Here is a 23,570-nt window from a genome sequence, read left to right as displayed (position 1 = left end):
TGAACTGGAGAGAGCACATGAAAGCATCACATACATCTTAAGTTCTGAACGAACCAGGCATCAAAGACTTTAAAATTCAAGCACAGATTTTGTCTATTTTTGATGGTTGGTGCTTTTCCCCAACAGCCTGTTGCTGTGAAGTCACCGCGCTAATATTTTTTAAGAACACCGTGCTTGTGTGCAGGTGGTGTCATTTCAGGATCATTCAGAGGTGAGCAGGGCGAACCGTGTTCTTAGGCTAGTGAGTCAATTCAGTAAGAGACTGGACCCGCCTCAAAGAAATGCACTGATAACGTTGAAACAGAACATTTTCACACACCAGAAGTAGCAAAAGCACTTGTCCATCAATTACTACTACTTTCTGGCATTAACAACACAAATCATTACCAAACTTCCCAGGGCCCAGAAAAACAGAAAAGCTACGCCCGTAGTGAGACCTTCTCAGCACAAAGGGGTCGACATCTGTTCATTATGTACAAACAAAAAGAAAGAAATGAAGATGAGATCCAAAGGGAAATATGCTAGACCCTATAACTCTTTCAATGACCGGATGAGGGCAGAAGCACGGTGAACTTGGAATCCGCAAGAGAAGTGATCTACCCCAGGTTACCAGGCAGGAACTGAGAATTCGGTTGGAGAGACTGAGATGCTGGTGTTTGCAAAGAGGAAAGCTGAATCCAATATATGAGAAGGCAGCGTTAACCCCAAGGCTTTTCAGACTCACCAGCCAATAAACAGCCCCTCTTGCTAAGCCCACTGAAGTTGGTTTCTCTGCCATTTACAACCTAAAAAAAATAAACAACAGCCTTGCAGGCATTTCAAAGAGGGAGAGGTTGCAGTGGCTGGGCTGGTAGGAAGAAAGATCTGTGGAAAGTGGGGTGGGATTCATCTGGCCTTTGAAGGTCATGGAGGAATGAGGTTAAGTGAGGAAAGGGCGGGCTGAAGGGCGGGGCTGCAGAACTAGGTGAGATCTTTGTGACACCGGCCAGTAAGGGGACATTCAGAAGGTCTCTACTTGGTGGAGAGAAAAAGGGAACGAACATTTTGTTCTCTGGGAAGAAGGCTTCGCTATTAAGAAAACAAAGGTGGAGGTTCCAGTGGATGGTTTGGTTAATCTTTCACCCAGGAGATAAGAAACAGCCCCAGTCTGATAAACAGCTTGGAATTCCAAGTACTCAACCTTGTGAGAATTCATGGGATGGGCTTTGTTTTAAGCACAGCCTCAAAAACCCAACCCACTTTGTAGAGCAATTGCGTATGCGCTCTTAAATTGAAGAGAGATGGAGCCTTTGATTCTACTGCTAAAGGGCAGTTCCATCCACTCCTGGGTACATTCATTCAACCAGAAAAAGGTCCTTGTATGTATACGCAATGCATCATGGGCCACGACGTTTGTAGCAGCATTGCCTGTATTAGAAAAACTTGGAAGCCACCCACGGGTCCGAGAAATAAAGAATGGCCAGATTAATTTTCACAGTAACTATAGAGCGGTGAAAATGAATGAACCAGAGCAACAGATAGTGCCTGAAGCTCACAACATAACACTGAATGATACAAGGAAGTTCCAGAAGAATATTTACATGGCAATGTCGTTTAAATAAAATCCCGCATCATGAGAAGCTAAGGTGTGGAGGTGCTGCAAAGAAAAGGAAAAGAATGAAAAGTAGAAAACTCAGGTGAGTGGTGGCCTTGGGGGACAGGAAGGAAAGGAATATGATGAGAGAGGGATCCTCCGGGGTCTTCAACTGAAGCCGCCGTATGTGCTAATCCCTGGAGTGGGAATCCTTGTGCTCAATACATAATTCTTCGTCCTGCTGGGTGCATAATAGATACTATAATAAAATGCCAAAGCCAAACCAACCCCAACTGTCGCTGACCAATATTTTTGAAAGTGCGCCTTCTCTTCTCTGAGAGAAAGGTGACTCTCTCGGAGCCTAGAGAAGAAAGGCCATCAGTAATGCTTCTTAACTTGCTACAAGTTCATACGGGGTCAACGTGCCGCTCTTAATTCAGCAGATTTACGTGGCTCCATCACTGGCGCTTATTTTAGGCTATGAGCCGCAGCCGTCCTGCCAACTCTCCATGAGCTGATTCCAGCAGCCCTGGCGATGCTGACGGTGTGGGTGCCCCAAGCCACGTGATTGGGACGCTGGCAGTTCCTGGCTCGTGCAGGTCACCCTAAAGACCACTGGTCACTACTGTGAACTTTTAAAGGGCGTCTTTGTTCAGTTTTTTTTTTTTCTTACAGTAAAGCAAAAGAAGTTCACGATGGCAGTCTGTGCCATTAGGCCAGGCTCACATGGTCCTACTCGGAGCATACTGTTTTGTTTTCACCCAGAAGCGTCTCTAAAGGGCAGAGACCCTGAGGAGTCACACATTTGACGACATTTCTCCGGGTAACTCGGGGACACTTGATCGATGCTCCATCCAGAGGACCCCCCAGGACAGCAGGCCCTCCGCCCGCCCGCATGGAGACTGCACACAGCCTTACCACGTGCCGCACTTATGGGGGATGATTTCCCCTTTATCTTTGGACGACATCAAAGTGGATGCAAAACATGAGTCGAGCCCAAACGCTGCCTTTGGGAAGGCTCCAGACTGGTAGGGTACCGATATAAAGGACAAACGAAATGACATGGTGACATGGAACGTAACTTCCTCTAAGAGGCAAAGGCCGGTGGGGCTGTGCAGGTGACGGGCTGACTTCTGGGTGGGGAAGAGGAGACCGACCGCTGATGGAGACTGGCTCCCTGCAGACGCAGACGCAGACTCTCACATGCCCCCTCATTCTCTTTGGATTCTTTTTGCAGAGCTCGTGTCCATTTTGCAGAAGCGTTTCATGGGCGTGAGTCCGGCCAGTCTTGCCACAACCTCACGCAGGACAAAGGTTGGGACAGTATCTCCATGTTACAGAGGATGAGCATGAAGAGACTTGTGTCCCAAATAATGGGGTCTAATTATTTTCTTTATTAGCCAAAGTGGTATTTTTTTAATTGAAGTATAGCTGATTTACAATGGTGTGTTGTTTTCAGATGTAAAGTGATTCGGATACCTAAGTGTATTGATGTATGTATATGTGTGTGTGCATATATATATTCTTTCTCAGATTCTTTTTCATTAAAAGTTATTCAAGTTTCCTGTGCTGTGCAGTAGTCATTGTTTTCAAAGTGGTTTTTAAAACCACCTGATTTCATAGCCACTGACAGTAGAAGCTTAAGGAGATCCTCAAAAGTCCCACCCCTACCCCCTCCCTCGCATAAGCCCCTCCCCTGAGATGGATGGGAAAGTGGCTTGGATCGGGAAGTCACCCCTTGATCAGGTGACAGGCTGCAAGACTCCCTTGTGGCCCACAAGAGAGAGCCTCTGGCAGGCTTTGGAGCCGGGACCTGAGGCTGGGACCTGAGGGGGCGCTTCTAGGAGCTGAGTCCTGGCACCTTGGCCCACCCCACAAGGAACTGAATTAAGAGAGAGAAAAAGGAAACCATAAGACTGAAGGATATATTTTCAATAAATATATTCAACATAGACTTGTCAGAATGTATCAGTAACTTCTACAAACTAATCAGCAAAAGACAGAAAATTCAATAAAAGTTGGTCAAAGGTTTCCATAGGCACTTCACCAAAACAAAACAAAACAAACAAAAAAATGATGCTGAAATGGCCAAAGAGGCAAAGGAAAGAGTTCTCAGAACCATTATTTCTCAGGAAAATGCAAATGAAAACCACAATGATAGAGTAATGACACAATTTCAAAGAAAAAGACAGAAAATGCCAAGCGTTGGCAAGCATGTAGCATAAATCAGAACTCCCACTGGTCACACTGAAGAAAATATTGCTGCAATCACTTTGGAAACCTTTCTGGCAGTATCCGTGGAGGTTAAACACACATGTGCCCTGTGATCCAGCAAGCTGTGTGCATGTGCCCTGAAAAATATGTAGGAGATTGATCGCAGCAGCATTCACCCTAATAACCTCAGCCGGGGCCGCTACCCATCAGCAGCAGAATGGGCGACGAGGGCGGCCCGTTCATACCATAGGCAACCTCGCTGCACTGGGAACAACCTGCCCCCCGCAGCTAGATGGATGAACTCTCCCTCCTCAGCAGGTCAAAACGACAGCCCAGAGGATGCTCACCATCAGATAACTCCATTCTTCTGAAATGTATATTTAAAGTCCTCCTTGGAGTTCCCGTCATAGCTCAGTGGTTCACGACCCCGACTAGGAACCATGAGGTTGCCGGTTTGATCCCTGGCCTTCCTCAGTGGGTTAAGGATCCAGTGTTGCTGTGAGCTGTGGGGTAGGTCGCAGATGCGGCTCAGATCCCACGTTGCTGTGGCTGTGGTGTAGGCGGGCAGCTGTAGCTCTGATTCGACCCTGAGCCTGGGAGTGTCCATATGCCATGGGTGCGGCCCTAAAAAGAAAAAAAATAATAAAGTCTTCATTTATAAGGGAAACATTAACTTTTGGTGTCAGGCCGTGGTCGCCTTTGGGAAGCAGACCTGGCTGAGATTAGGAAGGGCTCAGGGAAGCTTCTGGGATTTGTCTTTTCTTCTGCGTCTTCATCTATATGGGTGTTTTTGCAGGTTGAGAAAATTCATTGAGCTGGATGCATGTGAGTTTCACACTTTTCTGCACTTACTATACTTTAATTAAAAGCATGTTTTACGTTATATTATTTTTATCTGCATTGCACCTGTCAAGGTGATAGGGATGGAGCAGGGACAGGTGGTTGGAGAAGTCCCAATAAAGAGGGAAACCTAGGGGCCGTTGGGAGATCACTGTGAGTTAATAATTGCTCAAGAGCGTCATCAGGAGGCAGGCTTGCTTGACTGGTGGAGGCTCGAGAATTGCCTCAGGTCATTGGGTGGGGGATGGGGGAGTTTGAGGACAGCCCTTCTGCTGATTTGAATACACACCTTTTCCAGTACTAAAGGGGAGCTACTGCTGGAAGAAAGAGGAAGAGTCGGTCTTGTCTGAGCCCCACCCCCCTTGGATGATAAAACTGTAGCCCACCGGATCCGGGGGATAGAGCCCCCTCGCCTGCCCACTGGCATCTCTCACAAGCGTCCCATCCTAATAAATCTATTTCTTGCCTATCACTTTGTCTCTCACTGAATTTCTTCTGCTCAGAGACATGAAGACCCTGAACCTCAGTGAGTCCAGACCCAGGGTGAGTGATTCTCATTTAAAACCGTGGGTTTAGGTCCCAATCTGGCTTTGGGCTGGTTCGAGTCCCGGCAAGTGGGCTCAAGTCCCAGTCTGGCTTTAGGGTGGGTTCAAGCCCCAATCTGGGTTCTGGCTAGGTTCAGGCCACTAATGCTATCAGTTTCAAAGACAACTGAAAAACCTGAAATATTTTTTGTAGCACAAAAAGCATAAGGAGACAACGCCCTGAGACTATCTCTGGCAGCCACCTGCCCAAGAAGGCTTTAATATTTAAGCTCTCCGCAGCATCTGCAGGCTGCTCTGGTTCTCTAAAGCAGTAAAACGCCTGGGGCAGGTGACAGGTGACACCATCCTGAGTGCTGTGTGCCCAGTCCAGGGGAATCCCACGTCTCTGGAGGACCAAGAATAAACCGAGAAGGACAGGCAGGAAGAGGACAGAAGGAGGAAGAACTGTGCATATAACAATTCTTGCTAGGCTTCGGCCAGAGTTTTTTGTTGTTGTTGTTGCTTTTTAGGGCCACACCTATGGCATATGTAAGTTCCCAGGCTAGGGATTGAATCGGAGCTCCAGCTGTTGGTCGACGCCTCAGCCACAGCAGCACGGGATCCGAGCCACAGCTGCAACCTACTCCATAGCTCATGGCAAAGCTGGATCCTTAACCCACTGAGCAAGGCCAGGGATTGAACCTACAACTCATGGATGCTAGTTGGCTTACAGCTGAGCCATGACAGGAACTCCTGGTATTGCTTCTTTTATACATAATCCGTTTGTGCCTCTTACTTCCCTCCCCCATCCTGCCCCGCCCCCTTCCCTCTCCCCATTGGTTTTTTTTTTCTCTACATCTGTAAGCCTGGAAGACGGATGGAGTAAAAAAAAAAAAAAAAATGTGCATATAAAAATCCTTACTAGCCTTCTGCCTGAGTTTTTAAAACCAAGAGAATATTTCTGTGAAGGCTGGCAGTGTATGATGGTAAATGAATGCATTATGTAAACAGCTTCGTATTGAAAGGGTCAGGGCCATTGGCGATTCATGTCTCTAAACAAGCCTCATTAATGTACCACTTTTGTTTTTTGAACAATATGCCGCTGTTGTTTGTAATTAGCTTTCTACCCTGGGTACCAAGACCTATTGTTTCACTGGCAGCATTGTGAGAATAAAATAGCAAAAGCGAAGGGAAAGGGTCTGAGAGTCGAATGGAAACAAAACAGAACCCAAAAAAAACCCCAGAAAGCGGACAGACATGGGTGGTTATTCAGAAGTATTATCAAAATACAGGGGACAGTCATTCTTGAGGAAGGTTTAAGCCAAGTTTATCAATGGCTTGTGGAAATCGCATTCATTCCAAAAGACGGCAGGTGCTAAAACAATGAGCAGCATCCTCCTTTGCACCTGGCTTCCAAAAGCTGCCCCATGTGTGTGAAAAAACCAGGACAATAATCTTTTAAAAAACATCCTGCCTCTGGCTAGTTCCTTTTTATTTTTTTCTCACACTGGGCTGTTTTATTTATAGATAATAAAGGCAGCTTATACGAAACACACACATTTACACTCATTTCCCAGTGGAAGTGATGCTTAGCTGACGTACTAGAGCTTTGGTGTTTGTAAAATCAGTTATCTTTGGAATTCCATCCAGAAGTTAAGGTTCAGATGGCTCCGAGCTCTTTTAAACCATTTTACTAGCATATGCTCAACAAAATCTACCCAGTAAGACTGCCTTCCAGTCCAAAATGTCCTTTGATACATGATTGTCATGGAGTGGAAAGAAGCCAAGCTTGACAACCCAAACCTCTGGCTGTTGGGCACGGTCCCTGGCAGTTGTCGGAGGTGTTTCTAATGACCACTGTGGGGAAGGGGGCATCTGTGCTGAGTGCAATTGGCTGAACCCCTGTATGGAGCAGATCTTGGACACCTGAGATACCCCCCAAGATTTCTGTGAGCCCTCAAATCAGGAACACCGCTGGCGGAGGTGGGGATTTTGGTGGCAGACACCTAGGCTCTGCCAGGAGCTCAAGAGATACGCTGCCACAGTAAGAGGTGCGTTCTCGTCTGTGCCAGTTCCTTGAATAATCCGTGGAGGGAGAGGGCACCGTCCCTCTTACAAATGATAACATTCGTGGGCACTGGGGATGGGTCAGGAAGAGTCAAGACGGGGATTATTAGAAGAGCAAAGGTCTACTAATGCTGACTCTCCCGATGGTGAATTAACGAACCCCCTGTTTGTGTCATTACCAGTTAGGTACGCAAACCTAACAAGCAGGCATTTTGTCAGTTTGCTTTCCTACAGACAGAACATCAGACACAAAAGCTGGCTGGTCACAGCAGAGAGTTTAACATGTAACATTTAAAAAATACGCCTCTTTTGCGGAACGAAATTTTTTTTTCTTTTTAGGGCCGCACCTGCAGCATATGCAGGTTCCTAGGCTAGGGGTCGAATCGGAGCTACAGGTGCTGGCCTCCACCACAGCCACAGCAATGCTGGATCCGAGCCGCATCTACAACTTACACCACAGCTCATGGCAACACTGGATCCTTAAACCCACTGAGCGAGGCCAGGAATCAAAACCGCAACCTCATGGTTCCTAGTCAGATTCGTTTCTGCTGCGCCATGACAGGAACTCCCCAGAATGACATTTTTTAAAGTTCGACTGAGGTATAGTTGATTTACGAGGTGGGGATAATTTCTGCTGAATAACAAAGTGATTCAGCCATACATACACATGTGTCCATTCTCTCGCAGATTCTCTGCCCACAAAGATTATCACAGAATACTGAGTATTCTCTGCTGTACACAGATTCCCAGTGGCCAATCATTCCATATACTCAGTGTGCATGCGCCAATCCCAAATGACATTTGATACTTAGAAGCATAGAAAATGCTTCTTACAGCTAAGTTGAGAGAAGACCTTCAACCCAGATTTGAACTTGGGACCTTCCTATTACATCCCTTCTGCCTTCTCTGCGTGCCCACCTGAGGACCATGGGGGAACTGAATCCAGTCCACACGGAGTCCTTGTCACAGCGACTTCAAGCCCCATCAAGCCAGGCGGGACCACAGCCATCGCTTCCCAAACGCCACGGACGCGCTGTGCTCCAGCCACCATCCCCGTCTCTGAAAGATTTCCCTCCCACGAACGCCCTCGGCGAGGGAAGTAGGGGAAAACCTGCCAACAACACTCAGCCCTGAGTGATCCGAAAGACATCATGAACTTAACCTCTGGAATCCTGAGAACACAGAGTCCTAACTTCCGATGTTCTAGCTTGGGGCCATTCAAAGCCCCTTGGAGGAGGAGCCACACGCACGGCGGGCTCTGAGTGATGCCGGCTGTGTTCTCCTTTGGGCAGGGGGACTGAGGCTCAGAGATGCTACTGGAGCTTCTTTGAGTCGCCCTCTTAGAAAACAGAAGCACTGAGACTGAATGTCATGGCTCTGACTGTCTGCTATTCCCTCCATAGCAATTCAGCACTCAGTTTTTATTTCAAATGAACTACCTGATTATTATCTGGCTGATTACACGGTAGCCCATTTTTGAGCATCAGTGGAGTAATTAAAGTATTAAAGGAGAATAAGCAACATCCTGTGCTCTAGACTTAAAAGAATGGTCCTCACGCTAGGGGTGTTTGGGGAAATATGCAATTTGGCAAAGGGTGGGTGGCTTCCCGCTGAGAGGAGCGCATGGAAGCTGGTCCCTAGAGATGGATGTGCTGCCTTTCGGGTACATCTGGGGTGTGGGAGGTTGCAGAAAACCTGCAGAGACCTACCCAAACTGGTTTTGCTGCTGACAGCACTGATCCTTTAAAGGCTGAATTCCATCACATACACGGCACGAAATCTGCCATTGTAACCAATTTAAGTATACAACTCAATGGCGCCAGCTACATCCGCAATGTTCTACAAACATCAGCTTGATTTCCCAAATGTTTCATCACCCTAGATAGAAATGCTGTACTCATTAAGCGAAAACACTCCCTTCGCTCCTTTCCCTGCCTCCAGCCCCGGTAACTGCTAATAAATTTCTTTATAAATTTGCCTATTCTAGATATTTTAAATTGAACAAAATCATACAGTATCTGTCCTTTTGTACCTGGCTTATTTCAAGGCTCATCCATGTGGTAAAACATATATATCAGACTGTTATTCTTATTATGGCTGAATATTTGTGTGTTTTTAATTATAGTTGATTTGGAATGTTGTGCCAACTTCTGCTGCACAGCGTAGTGACCCAGCCATACACATACATACATTCTTTTCTCATCCTATCCTCCATCATGTTCTATCCCAAGAGGCTGGGTATAGTTCCCTGTGCTGCTTGGTAGGATTGCATTGTTTATGCATTCTAAATGTAACAGTTTTCACCTATTAATTCAATCTTCCCCCATCCATCCCACTCCCTCCCCCCTCCCCCTTGGCAACCCTAAGTTCCTTCTCTATGTCTGTGAGTCCGTTTCTGTTTTTTATGTAGGTTCGTTTGTGCCATATTTCATCACCCACATATAAATGATATCACATAGTATTTGTCTTTCTCTGACGTACTTAATCTGAGAGCCTCTCGTTGCGTCTGCGTTGCTGCAGATGTGTGGCTGGATGTTATCGCTCTGTATTTATCCCTCATTCCATTTCCCCACTCGTCTACACTTCTCGTCTTTTCATTGGTCTCCCCGCCTCCCGATGATGCCAATATTCTGGGCAAGTGGAACTCAAGGCTCTACGGAGTTCAGTCCCGACGCCCCTGCCGGCCATTGAGCACACGCGCCCCCTGGTGGCAGGAGGCCAAACCTACTTCCGGATCAGACCAAAACGTCCATCAACCGAGGCGCAGCTTCCCACCCTTCTGCTTTGAAGCCTTTGTGCCCCTTGTCTCCCTCCCTGGAATGGTCTCCCTCTATTTCCTCGGGTCAGAGCCAGCTCAAACCCCAGCTACAGCACAACCCTCTCTACTTTCCCATGGGCACGGTCACCCCTCTCTCTATTAAACTCCCAGAGGACTTGGCCCCCCGTAGCACTTACTCGCCTCTGCTCTGCTCTTTGAAGGCAGCCCTCCGCAGAGCCGTCTTCTCCTACCGCGCGGTGTTGAGTATAGAAGGGGACATCAACATACATCTTCCCAATTGAGGTCACACACGTCAAGAGGACTGGAACGGCGTGTTTTCCCAGAGAGCTGGCAGCTGGATTATTGGGCTGTGTGAAAAGGCACTGACTTGTTTTTAACGGCTGAACCTGCGACATATGGAAGCTCCTGGGCCAGGGGTTGAATCTGATCCTTGAACCCATTGCGCCAGGCCGGGAATTAAACTGGCACCTCCCCAGCAACCCAAGCACTGCAGTCACATTCTTAACCCAGTGTATCACAGCGGGAACTCCAAAAGGCATTTACTTTTTTTTTTTTTTTTGGCTTTTTAGGGCTGTACCCATGGCATGTGGTGGTTCCCAGGCGAGGGGTCCAATCAGAGCTACAGCTGCCAGCCTACACCGCAGCTCACAGCAACGCCAGATCCTTAACCCACTGAGTGAGGCCAGGGATGGAAGCTGCAACCTCATGGTTCCTAGTCAGATTCATTTCCACTGCGCCATGACAGGAACTCCGGCATTTACATTTTAAATGAAACGAAAAAGTAACTGTTAGAACAAAATCTAATGGCTGTGGGAAAGAGATCAATTTAGAAGAAATTATAGAAAGGGGAATCAGAATAACGATTTGGGCCTCAGATGTCCAGCAATTACATAGGGTATGGTCACTAAACAAAGTGGACCTGGTATTTTCCAGCCAGAGGAGAAAGACTCTAATCCAGCGAGGCATGGCAGGAAGGGCCCCAGAGATGGGGTCAGCGGGACAGAGGAAGGTCAGGGAGGGTGGAGCAGAGCACAGGGCTCCCTGGAAGCCCAGGTCCGCTCTGCACCCTTCAGGGAATTAATCCCTAAGGCCATGCTGCTGCATTGGGTTGTTGCCCCTCAGTGCTGCCTGGCTGGGAGCTAGGAGCTTTCCTGACTTAGGATAGAATCTATTCCTGTCTTATTACGTTTTAGCCTTGCTGTTACCGGGAAGAACAGAAGGGGTTTGCTGGCAAAGGAAGATAGCAAGGAAGCCGAGCACTTGAGTGAGAAGGTGGTCCTGGGAAGCTGGACGCAACACCCCATTCTGATTGGCTGGCAGCTCATGCGCCACCTAGTGGTGTGAAAAGGTCCTGCTCCTGGGGGCAGCTTAAGCTGTCCTGGGCAGAGGTTTAGACAGATGACCTGCTTTGGGGTGTTTTGAACTCTGGGGCTGACCTTCCATGAGACTAGGGTGTGAGTAAATCTGGCTGAATTATCATGATTCCCAGGAAAGTGAGTCCAGGGGAGACTCAGAAAAGAAGGTCAGGTTCTGGTATCATCTGGTATCATTAAAGTGATTTGTGAGTTCTTAGACAAGGAAGCAGAGACAAGTGGCCTTTGAAACAAGGCAGACCATACGACCCTGATTTTCGACTTCCATATTTACCAGCCTAGTAGATACGGGCAATGCTGTAGATATAATACCGCTGCGTATTAGCAACGCTCTTGACAGCACCCTTATCTCAGGGACTGGCTGAAGACAAGCAGAAATGCGAGCCGGACGAGAGCGTGGCCGGGCAGGCTGATAACCTATCGACTGACGCTGACCTGGACATGTTTCTAGTACGGTGCCGTCAGGCTCCCTGGCGTTCTTGCAGAGAAGAGCTCCACCTATGGCGTGGGTCTGATTTGAGGACGGGATGGTGAGTGCGGTGAAGGACCGAGGGGCGCAGCTGGAGAACCCTGGGGGCATCAGAGGTTGGGCTGACTGTGGCCTCCCAACACTAGACGGAAGGGTTGGGGGCTGGGCTAGGGCCCCTATTGCTCCCCCATGGAGCGTCTACCAGCCCCCACCTTGAAGGTTTTGTCTCACTGGTTTGTGTCTAAAGGACACTGACTGGGTGAATGGAGATACAGAGGGACTGATTGCAAGGGAACTTGAAACCTTTTTTTTTTTTTTTTGGTCTTTTTGTCTTTTTCCAGGGCCGCACATGTGGCCTATGGAGGTTCCCAGGCTAGGGGTCTCATCAGAGCTATAGCCGCCCACCTACGCCAGTGCCACAGCAACACAGGATCTGAGCCGTGTCTGGGACCTACACCACAGCTCGTGGCAACGCTGGATCCTTAACCCACTGAGCAAGGCCAGGGATCGAACCTGCAACCTCATGATTCCTAGTCGGATTCGTTAACCACTGAGCCACGACGGGAACTCCCGGGAACCTGAAATCTTGTGTTTAAAAACTCGACCGTGGGCACCCTGTGATTAAGACGACTTGAGGAGGGAATGCGTGGGTTTAACTGTGTAGAAGCTCCTCCTGCAGAAGAGAGTTGTTGTGTTTTGCACGCGAGCTTTGAGCAAAAGCAAAGAATGATCATGAGAGTTGGCCCGAACCAGCTGCACTTTCCAGAGGCGCCAAGCAGCCCCTCTTTACTGCCAGTGTGTGGTCAAAAAGAAATGCTCAAGAGACAGGAATGTCCTGGGGGCTTGAAGCTTCTGAGACAGGAGGAAATCAGACACCCTTCCAGGCCTGTCCTCCCTCCAAGAATGTCCCTGGGAAAACGAAGGCTGAGAGCATCATTCTCCTGGGTGGCCGTACCCTCTACTCCTGGAAGGCGGAATCCATTCCTAACAAGACACACCCTTTCCTATCGCACGGCGGCGACAACTGTGCTTTGCACAGAATGGGCATCAATAAACATTTGCCCAAATGACTTTAGATAGATCCAGAGGATGGAGACATGAATGTTCCCAGAGACCTGGCAGTCTGATTAGGATGCTGCATAAATTATTCAACACTGAGGATAAAGTAACCTTTTCTACTGAATATACCTACGTAGGGAGCAAATTTTTTTTTTTTTTTTTGGTAAAAGTGGTTTGAGAAATACTGTCTTTAGTAACATCTATCCACAGGAAACCAATTTTTTTAAGACAAATGTCCACTAAGGGAGGTGCTGCTACCAACAAAGAGATAAGAGTTAGGGATGTGGTCTTTAGAGGGAGACGATCACGTGACCCAGGTACACCTCCCCCATCACCTGGAGGGTGGCCTTGGATACAGAGTTGCTTAACCTGCCTAAGTCAGGATCCAGGTGTATAAAATGAGGATGAAAACATAACTCAACTCAAAAAATCAGTGGGACGCTCTAGTGAATATATATCAGGTCCTAAGCAGACCCTGGCGTGGAACAAGCGGTCCGTCAGCGCAGCAACTGGCAAAGCTCGTGGGACATAATCAGAGGACAACTGTGTTTGTTCTGCTCTGTAGAGTTTGGAAGACCTTGTTTCACTGTCTTGTACGGAGTACTTGCTCTCCTTTTAACACGGCTTGTATCTTCGGGTGTCTGGATTTCATCATCAAGAGTTTTATTTTCTAGAAAAGCTCATGGGCTGTAATTCGCAATGAATGTCACCTACCCGACAGCCCACACGGCCTGATTGGTTTTTTTAATCTACCCTTCTCTCTCTCTTAACGAAGGTAAATGCTGGTTACTCTAAGACAACAATGGCAGTCACATCGCAGCTGGTCCTTTTTTCTGCCTTGACTTGTTACCGAGGGAAGCTGTCATGTCTAGAGCAGATACAGATGGAAATTGTCCAACTTCCTAAGGATGACTGCCCCAAAGATGGGAAGACCACCAAACACTGGTGATGTCACCACGCTGCTGAAATAATCAGCTCCAAAACAGCCTCGTCGGTATGCTTGTCATTAAGGGAGATGGTAGAGCCTCTCACGGTTTAAGCCATTGGACACTGGGTTTTCTATCTCTTGCACTTAAAAACAGGCCAATTGACACGTGAGCACTGTATTTCCTAAGAGTGTTCGCATTTTGGAATCTTAACTGTGATGAGTGGCAATATTTGTGGCTCACGTTTCCCCCCAAGAATGGTGTAAATACCACCACCAGTGTGAGGCCAGCCACGTTCCCTGCACCACTTCTCCTTGAAGCTCAATAACATACCCAGGATATCTCAGCGGTGGGTTGTCCTAAGTCAGTTTTTCCTGGAACATAGTGAGAACGTTTGATCTGCAGGTTTCATTCTTTTATCTCAGAAGTGTTTCTTTCTATCTTCGAAGCAAATTAATCGGAGGTCTCCCTTTCAGGAACATCAGCTCATCCTTTATAATTTGCTTAAATGCCTTTCTTCTCTACGTTCACTGCAGTGGAGTTAAGCTTTTCCTTTAAGTCAGTCATTCAAATGAATTGTGCCCCGTCTATGTCTAATTTGGTTCCTCTATTGAACTATTTCTTATTTTCATTTGTTTCTTTTAGCTATAAAAATCTTTTCTTTTTTTTTTTTTTTTGGCCCTGTCCACAGCATGAGGAAGTTCCTGGGCCGGAGACCAAAGCTGTGACACAGCAGCAACCTGAACCGCTGTAGTGACAATGCCAAATCCTTAACCCACTGTGCCACAAGGGAGCTCCCATAGAATCTTCTTTTCCTTCTCATTATGTTGTCTTATATTCTCTCCCCGCTCTTATTCTGTTAAATTGATGTCCTTATTGCCTTGTTCTATAATATGGAACACATGTAAAGAATTTTCTTCTGTTTGGTTACTCTTCCTCCAGGCTCGGCTGCTAACCTGTCTCATCCATGCCAAAATCCTTTTTTTTTCCTCCTCCTTTTATTGAAGTCCTGGATTTGGATAGAGGCTATGCTGCTCCTTTCCATCTTACATGTATGCATTGTGGATTGCTTTCTGCAAATCTTCTTGTTGTGCAAATATACTGTGAGCAAATTCTCCTTGGCTGTTCTCACACTGTATGAGGATGAGTTTGACAGCTGGGAGATGGCATTTTTACTTTCTCGAGCCTGGATACACAGTGAGGATAAGGACTGACCACTGAATCTTTGCAAGGTCTGGGCTCAGCTCTCTTCTGGATTCTGGTAAACTCCCCTACCACCATTCCTTACCTTTGTCGGGAGGGCATCCTGTTCCTGTGACAAAATGTCCTTCTACTTTGAAACTCTGCCTCCGTTTGGTGTAAAGTCCTAGAAAATGGCAAGCGCTAGTGATTTTTTTTCCTAGCTCTGGATGGGGCCTGTGGACAGCAGCCAGTATTTTGACTGGTGATGGTTTTATCTCACCTGGATTTCCCAGGTGGCTTGCTTCCTCTTACTCTACTCACCTTTCACCTCACTTCTCAAATTCCTGTCTTCTTTACATTAGAAGGTATTAGTGAGCATCCTTGGTACTTTGTCTACCTGGCATCTTGCCCCAGGGGATGAAATTAGACGCTGTTCTCCGGCGCAGGCTTCTATCTCACTGAGTTGTTTTGAAGTTTATGGTATGAAGTTGTATTTAATTTTTTTTCTTTTCTTTTTTTTTATTTGCTGGTTTTTACTATTCTTTTATTCATGTCATAGTAATTGTGGTGTGGGAGAACGGTCCTATGATCCAGATTTATTATAATTTTTACGTGTTTGTCCTCTACACGCTGTTTCAACTGCAGTCCTTCTGAATGTGTTCCTGTAGGAACTGCAGATTATAAAATCTGCAAATAAATCCTCACGGTTACCAAAGACGACAGAAGAGCAATGAAAGCAAACACTCGGAGCGACTTGCTAATGAATAACATCCGCACCTTTTATATTTACGGTGTGCTGTTGCCTTACTCCATTTTCATTAAGCCCCAGCAGGGCAGCATCTGCCTCTCCGCCCGCACCCGCAGATCTAAGTCTGAGCTTGGCCCGCAGCAGATACCCAGAAATGTTTGGAACGAAGAACGACTGTCACCCCCCTTTGCAGACCGGAAGACTGGGGTCCCAAACATTGAGGACCTCGTCCAAGGCCACATATCTGAAGCTGGAAGAAAATGGGCAAACGGGAAAGCGGGACGACCGCAAGGCGGACAACGAGCGTACGTGGGAGCGGGGCCTGTCCAGGAACGCGCTCTGGGCGGATCCCCCGGGAGGCGGTGACCCGGACCGGCTCAGCCACCACCTGCCGGGCAGCTTCCGCCCCAGCGGGCCACGCGGTTGCCAGGGAAACAGCAGGAGCGCCACGCAGGCGCAAAGCATGCAGGGGCGGAAAGCGCGCTGGCGGCCGAGCGGACCCGCACTGCGCAGGCGTAGCGTCTCCGTTGCTAGGTTCCGCCTCGCATCTGGCTCGCGGCCATAGTAAGGTTCTGGAGCCTCGCGGTGGAGAGGAGAACGCTGGAATCCCCTTCTCTGGGGCTGTTCGCACCCCCTGGCTATTGCTTTTCCCTTTTCTAAGTGAGAGGATATCCCCAATCCCAGTCCCTCTCCAGAAGGACCTTCCGCCAGCGCCTCTGGTGGTCTCCTGATTTCTGCAGCCAGCCTTCAGAGGGCGACAGAAGAGCTTCCAGGCGGGCGAGGAAAAGAGGGAAAGTAGCCAGCATGTCGAACGCGTAAGTGATGGGCTGCGGGGCCGTAGCTATGGGGTAGGCTTCTCCAAAGAAAAAAGTCTTGCCGTGCTTCTTTTTCGTTTCTTCCCACCACTCCCCACCACACACACCCCTTTTTGCGGTGTCAGCAAGTAAAGATACACCTCAGCATAGAGTATCACCTTCTGTGGACAAAGAATGCCATACATTTCCGTCTCTCAACTCCCCCTCCCGCTGTCACCGCCCCCATAGAGATGAGCTCCTCCAGACCCATTGCTCATGCCCACTAAGCCCTTATGGATTTTTTTTTTTTGTCTTTTTAGGGCCGCACCCGCAGCATATGGAGGTTCCCAGGCTACGGGTCGAATCAGAGCTGTAGCCACCAGCCTACACCAGAGCCACAGCAACGCTGGATCCGAGGCATGTCTGAGACCTACACCACAGCTCAAGGTGATGCCAGATCCTTAAACCACTGAGCGAGGCCAAGGATGCAACCCGCGTCTTCATGGATGCTACTCGGGTTCATTAACCGCTGAGCCACGACAGGAACTCCTATGGATGTATTTTTGAAGAAGCCGTGCCTTCAGTAATTCAGCTCATTGGTTTTGTTAATCCTTCCCAGTGATATACGTTGCTTTGTGAAAACACTCAGGCCCTGTGTTAAAGTTAAGAAGAATCTTGAGGAAGCTTTTCCTACTGCTGTGCTTTTCCCCCGGGACCCCTCGTCAGGTAGCAGTGGCACCAGAGTATTCGCCTAGCCCTGTACCAGTTACACGGCACCAACACAGCAGTTCTTTCCTAAGAATCATCTCAAACGTATGTCGTAGTGCTGACTCCGTGGACCCTGTCCTGGGTGCTTGAGATATAATAACCCTGAATCTTCCCAACACCCCTGTAATGTCAGCACTGTAGTATTATCATTTCCTTATTTATACATGAAGACTCTTGGGCACCAAGAGGCCAAGTAATTCATATTCAACAACGACTCAGTGCCAGCCATCACTCCAGCTGTTACAAACCTGAAGTCCAGCTATCACTAACCAGCTTTCTAGGCCAGGAAATGAGAGGCTCAGGGCTGGCCGAATTTTGTGGGTGGAGGAGATCAGGAGTTCGGTTTTGGATGTGTTGAGTTGGAAGTGCTCTCGGGACGTCAGCAGGAGATAAGTAGCTGTTGACGAGTTCAGATGAGAGGTCTGTGCATGACATAAATCCGACAGCTGTTGGCACAGTCGGTCTTTATGAGACCTGGGATGAGTGTGGACAGAAGAGAGAGAGGGGCTGAGGACTAAGACTGGGGTCATCCGGTGGGATGAGATGGAGGAGATGAGACCAGCAAAGGAGTCAGCGGCATGATGATTGAGGAAGAAGCAGGACTGTGGAAGCCAGGAGGGAAAAAAAAGTTTCTCGGAGGAGGGAGTAACAGACTCCATCAAACGCTGCCACGACAAGCGCAAGGAGAGCTGAGCGTGGACTGTGGATTTGGCATGTGGAGTCCAGCCGTGACCTTGACCTTTCGTGGAGAGATGGCGTGGAAGGACTGACGGGAATGAATGGAGGCGAGAGGGGGAGGAGGAAAGTCGTGGATGACGCAGGGCTGACTTTTCAGAGGCGTTTAGCTGTTGCTGGTGGCAGGGAAATGGGGTCTGGAGACAATTTTTTTTTCTTAAGCTGGGCAACAATAGCCTATTTGTTTGCTGAGGAATGGCCGGGGTAAAGGAAGCAGACTGATAGGGGAGGAGGCGGGGGAAGTGGGCTGACATCCTTGCCTGTGAGGGCAGGCCCCAGCAGGCAGCTCCAGCTGCCAACTTCCGAGACGGAAGCCCAGGTTGTTGACTGCACAAAGCGGAGAAGACCTGGTAAAGATGCTATGTGGCGGCTAGGTGTCATGACGGGGCCTGGAAAGACCACGTAGGTGGTAGATGATGGTGACCCTGAGGGCCATGGGGGATGCCATCGGATAAAATGAGGTTCAAAACTAGGGAGTGTGGGGGCGGGGAGGGAGGAACGGGGGCCTGACCCCACTCCATGCCAGAGGTCAGAGGGCTCTGGGACAAAGGGAGGGAGGGCTGCAGGGAAGCTGTGTCCCCCCTGAGGGGAAGAGCCAGGCCTCCCTGAGAATGCCAAGGAATATTCCAGGAGGACAAATGACTCCATAGTATTAGAAGAATTTGAAGGTTTATCGTGTCTAATGAGAATTCCCATTTTGCAAGATTTTTGTATCGAAGTACATAGTTATGTCTGAATATTCAAGTCCTTTTTCCCCCTCCCCCACGTGTGCATTCCCCCTCCCCCACCCCAGCTCTAGGAAAACTGCCAAGCTGTAGAAATAAAAATCTGGTCTCTTTCACATGTCATCGTCGCTCTTCTCCCCCCGCAATCCTCCTGACTTCAATATCTGTAACATTTCTAGGTCAGATGCTGAAGTCTGAAACCAATCATGTACTGGAAAAAACTCTAAGTGGTCTCGTGGATGAAATACGGCCTTCTCCTTACAAGGCACGTTTATAATTTCAAGAACACTTTCCCATCTGTTATCCCACTCCCCAGGGATCCTGTGCGGTGTCCAGGCGAGGTGTCATTATCCAGATTTGCCACTTGAGGAAGCAAAGGCACGAGGTTAAGTGACCCGCCTGAGACCCACTGCTGCGGGAGACAGGTGCTGATTTTAAACCCAGAGCACTTCAGCCTTTACAAACCACGTTGCCGTCCCCAAGAGGAGGGAAAACACAGGTCCACACTAAAGCTTGGATAGGAATGCTCATCGCAGCATCATTCGCCGGAGCTAAGAGGCAGAAACAGGCCACGTGTTCATTAACTGATGCGCAGGTCAACAGCGTGCGGTATTTGGTGTTTAAACGTGGTGGAACCTTATCAGGCAGTAACAGGGAACGAGGGAGGCGTCTATGCCACCACTTGGCCGACCCCGGAAACATCACGCCAAGTGAAAGGAGCCGGTCACAAAGGGCCACGTGTTACCTGACCCCACTTGGGTGAAATGTCCAGAAAAGGCAAATAAATTGAGACAAATTAGATGAGTGGTCGCGGGGGGGTGGGAGCAGGGTGATATGTCAAGTAGGGAGTATTGGCCACTGTGTCCAGGCTTCTCTCTGGCGTGATGGACTGTTCTGTAATCAGATCAAGGGGAAGGCTGCCCAACTCTGGGAATATGCTAAAAAATTTTTTTAAAAAAATACTGGGAATATGCTTTAAAAAAAAAAACAAACCCACTGTACTGATGATATGTGAATCACATCTCAGTTACATCTCTTATTAAAACACTATTATTAAAACATCATCACCCGGATCCCCCGGGTGACACATTGCTTGCCTCAGGTCATCCTCACGGGCACTGGTTCAGGAGAAGGATGCTGAGAGCTTGGCTTCCAGGCAGTGCGGGGCTCAGGCTGGTCTGAGGTTTCGAGGGAAGTGGGGGCTGCCCTGGCTGGGGATCCAGGGCTGGCAGGGGTGTGGCCCATGGACACCCGTGGAAGGGCAGCAGGGCAGCCGGAAACTGGAAGCTGCAGTCAGGCTCCAGGGGAAAGGGTACCGCTGCAGGGTTGCGTGCCCAGACAGTGTCTTCAAACCCCCCCATCAGCTGACAACCTTGCCTGGCCTCTCCAGGGGTCCCCCGAAAAGACAGCAGGTGAGAATAAGCCACCAGGACAGTCCTTGGCCGAAAGGTCCAGTTAGGAGTCAGCTGTGTCCTGGCCCTGGAGGGATGCCTGCCTTTGACCTTGAGTGGAAGACAGTGAGGGCTTTTGCACCTGTGCAGCAAGACTTCCGGGCTGGGTCTGCCCCAAAGCAGAGGCAGGGCTTTCGTAAATTCTAGCTGTGTGCCATGCATTCATTTGGCTGTTGCTTCCCTGGCACAAGCCTCCTCTACCCAAGATCCTTTGCTAATGATGGGTATGGGTCCTTGTGGGATTCAGGTCGCCGCCTCCCCCACCTGCAGCCATGAGTGGCCTAACACACCTTGATGCTTCCTTTGAAGTCTGATAAATGCCCTTTATCTTTTATTATCAGTGCCGCCCTTCTATTTAGAAATTATGACTAGATTTATTTATAGAGTCTCCTGGATATTATTCCTGAATTCTTGGTGATAGGAGAGCTGTGTGTCAGTGTCAAAAGTCTACTTTCTTTTTTGTCTTGTCTCTCTGGGTCAAAGCTGATACTGCCTTCTGCTGGTTCCAGTCCTCTGAAGCTAGCATTCCAGAATTTTCCTCATCTATGTCTGCTGTGGCTTTTGCCATATTTATTCTTGAATATTTAAGTTCTTTATCTGCCCTACAAATGGGCTTTGGTTTTTCATATTTTTCTCTGCATTTAGTTTTGGGGGCTTTTATCTGTGTCTTGCAGCTTTACGGTACTAATTGCTTATATGTTGTTAACCGATTTCCCTAGATTTTGCAATGGTGTTATTAAAAGCAGTTTTAAAAATCTGTCCTATTTATCCCCATTCCATCTGTTCCATTCTTTTTGTACCTGTATTTTTTCAGTCGCTAGTGTTTTTCTACTAAAAATGTTTTTGATCTCCGGCTTTTAGCATTTTGAAGAGGTTATCATTGTTCTAGCAGGTGTGTGGACCGTATTTTAAATCAGGCATGCGCCATTGATTAAATTTATTGATCACCTTCTTGGCATCTTGGTGTGAAAATAAGCCACCGCTTCACTGTCCTGTGCTGTATTTGGTTCCACTTTCCTCAGGGCTGAACTCTCGCAGGTTTTCTGGGTGACCCCCACCCCGCCTTGGTTGGGGAGGCATGGGGGGGGGCGGTTAGGGCACAGCTCCTGTGGTTTGTTTGCTGAGTGGAATTCAGATCTGAGTTCTTAGAATTTCGGATCAGAGTTGGAAACAAAACTAGCCTGTCGTTGTGTTTGGTGATGTTGTCCTGACAGGCTTCAGCTCTGAACCCTATTTAGTCCACACAGCGAGCGGGTTTTCTGTTTTACGGGGACATGTGTGGAGCCAGTTGGCACGCGGAGCCTGCGTGCCCTGTCACGTGGGTGGACGCCTTGGGTCCCCGGCCCCCTCTCAGACGCTGGACGTCTGGGCTTTGGTGAACAACACTGAGAATGTTCTCAGCTTCTCGGTGCCCGTTGGCCGTGCAGGAGGGGAGGTCCCGTGCTAAGGGGGACTCTAACTTTCCGAGAACTTTTCTCTGTCCAGCAATGTTGTTACTATTACAGCAGTGTTTATAATATTATAGATAATGAAGTTATCTGTAAAGCCTTCTCTCTTTCACCGGCAAGAGTTTTAAGTTATGGCCAAGTGTGGGGACCTCTGGTACTTGAACCGTAGGGCTGGGGCGCCAGGGGGCGATATGGAGCATCCGAACCCACGGGGGGCTTGGGAGGGAGGAAGCTTTGAGTTTCTCACTGTAGGTCTGTTTTCCCGGGGCGTCCAGCGCACCTCTGCCCCCCCCCCCTTGTCATCCCTCCTTTGCTTTGACCACGACGGACAGGAGGCTCAGGTGCACGTCCTGCCCATAAAGCACCCACCTTTGGGCACCGACTTCTCTGGGCCTCGGCCAACTGGAGTGATAAAAACCCACCTCCTGGGGTTCTGAGAGTCGCATGCGTTAGTATATTGAAAGTACTTGGAGCAGCGGCTGGGATTATGTAAACATGAGCTATTGTCTCCTCATCACATCTGAACCTAAAAGACTTTTCACATCCAGAGAAGTTTCTACCATTTGGCCAAGAAGATGGAAATCTCCCATCTCTGCTCCAAGCACATAAAAAGGAGAGAGGAAAAAAATGTTTTTAAGTATTATTTTCACTTTTTAATCGACAATTTTTCTTTTTAAAACTTTTTTATTTTTATATTCATTTCTATGATACGAATATTGGGTTTATGTATTTATAGTATACTATTAAATTATAAAGGTAAAATATTTAAACTTGAAAAATGAAAAACTTAGCTTTATTTTTTTTGTTTCAATCCCATGTTGAAAATCTCTGCTCTGGCAGCAGAGTGGAAACCCAGGGCAAGGAGCCGCCCAGACCAGGAGACCCAGCGGGGCCTGGGATTTCAGCCCGGTGGGGCCTGGGGCCAGACCCTCCAGGAGAGCTGGAGCTGGTCTCCGGTGGACCACCCTTCTCATGGCACCAGCAGAGGGAGGGGCCGCAGCCAGCTCTGGGCTGTGATGAGAAACCCCCTGCTCAGCCCGAAGGCAAGCTGTGAACCCCTAAGCTCAGACTGCATAAAGAAGCCCCACAGATGAGTAGACCAACAGCCCCTCATAAAAACAGTTCAAACAAATGCGTGACCGATTTAAGGAAAAGAACCTGCAGATGCCCGATGGCACCTGGAAAGGCACGCAGCCTCCTTGGCGATCAGGGGAACAGACCCCCAAATCCCATTTCTCCCCTGTCATCTCTGCAAACAGTACTGTTGCGGGTCCCCTGGCTGGGGGGTGGGGAGGGGCGGGTCTTTTTGGGGGGGCGGAGATGGCAGGATTTGAATCTTAGTTTCAGCTCAGAACCGCCTAGACCCGGGTTCAGATGCTGACCTGGCCTCCAAGGCCACGCCCCCGCCTCCTGCACGGTGGAGCGATGGGTGCCCCTCACCCCCCACCCTGTGCGCAGGGATGACCGGGGCCTGTGGTCATTTCGGTGCGTGACGTTGACCCTTTGTTACCCACGGGACAGTGGGGAGCAAGCCGAGCTACTGAGGGGGTGTCTGGGAATGACCTCGGGAGGTGGATGTGGGAGCCCCAGTTAAGCAAGGCGGATTGACCTGCATGTTTGCCTCCAGAGCCTCCGGAATGGCCTCTAATATGACAGTGGCGGGTTATCAGGCTGTGAATGCAAGAGGGCGGAGAGAACGCTGGCGCATATCAGGAAAATGAGGGTGGCAAGCAGAGGTGGCTGAGAGGGGTGAGGTGGGGCAGAGGCCAGCAGAGGGGGAGTGATGAGAAGCCAGCAGTTCCAGCAGGACCCTGGGAAGGTCTTTCAGAGGAGGGAGTCCCAGTGGGAGATCTGTGTAAGAGGCATTTCCACCCTGAGAACAGGTGCTAAGCTGC

At 48.8% G+C, this 23,570-nt stretch overlaps 1 protein-coding gene across 1 annotated transcript in view; it reads left to right on the top strand.

Annotated features, from left to right (window-relative positions):
- The first annotated feature begins 15,882 nt into the window (after positions 1-15,882).
- Positions 15,883-23,570, top strand: part of IQCA1 (IQ motif containing with AAA domain 1) — a 168,879-nt gene continuing 161,191 nt past the window's right edge. The window contains exon 1 of the mRNA XM_047773843.1: positions 15,883-16,569. Coding sequence (XP_047629799.1) covers positions 16,559-16,569 — 11 coding nt within the window. The 5' untranslated portion in view covers positions 15,883-16,558. The remainder of the gene's footprint in view (positions 16,570-23,570) is intronic.

This window comes from Phacochoerus africanus, chromosome 3 (genome assembly GCF_016906955.1).
Source record: "Phacochoerus africanus isolate WHEZ1 chromosome 3, ROS_Pafr_v1, whole genome shotgun sequence".
Taxonomy (NCBI): domain Eukaryota; kingdom Metazoa; phylum Chordata; class Mammalia; order Artiodactyla; family Suidae; genus Phacochoerus; species Phacochoerus africanus.
The sequence above is the reverse complement of the archived record's forward strand: the minus strand, read 5'-3'. Positions and strand labels throughout refer to the sequence as shown.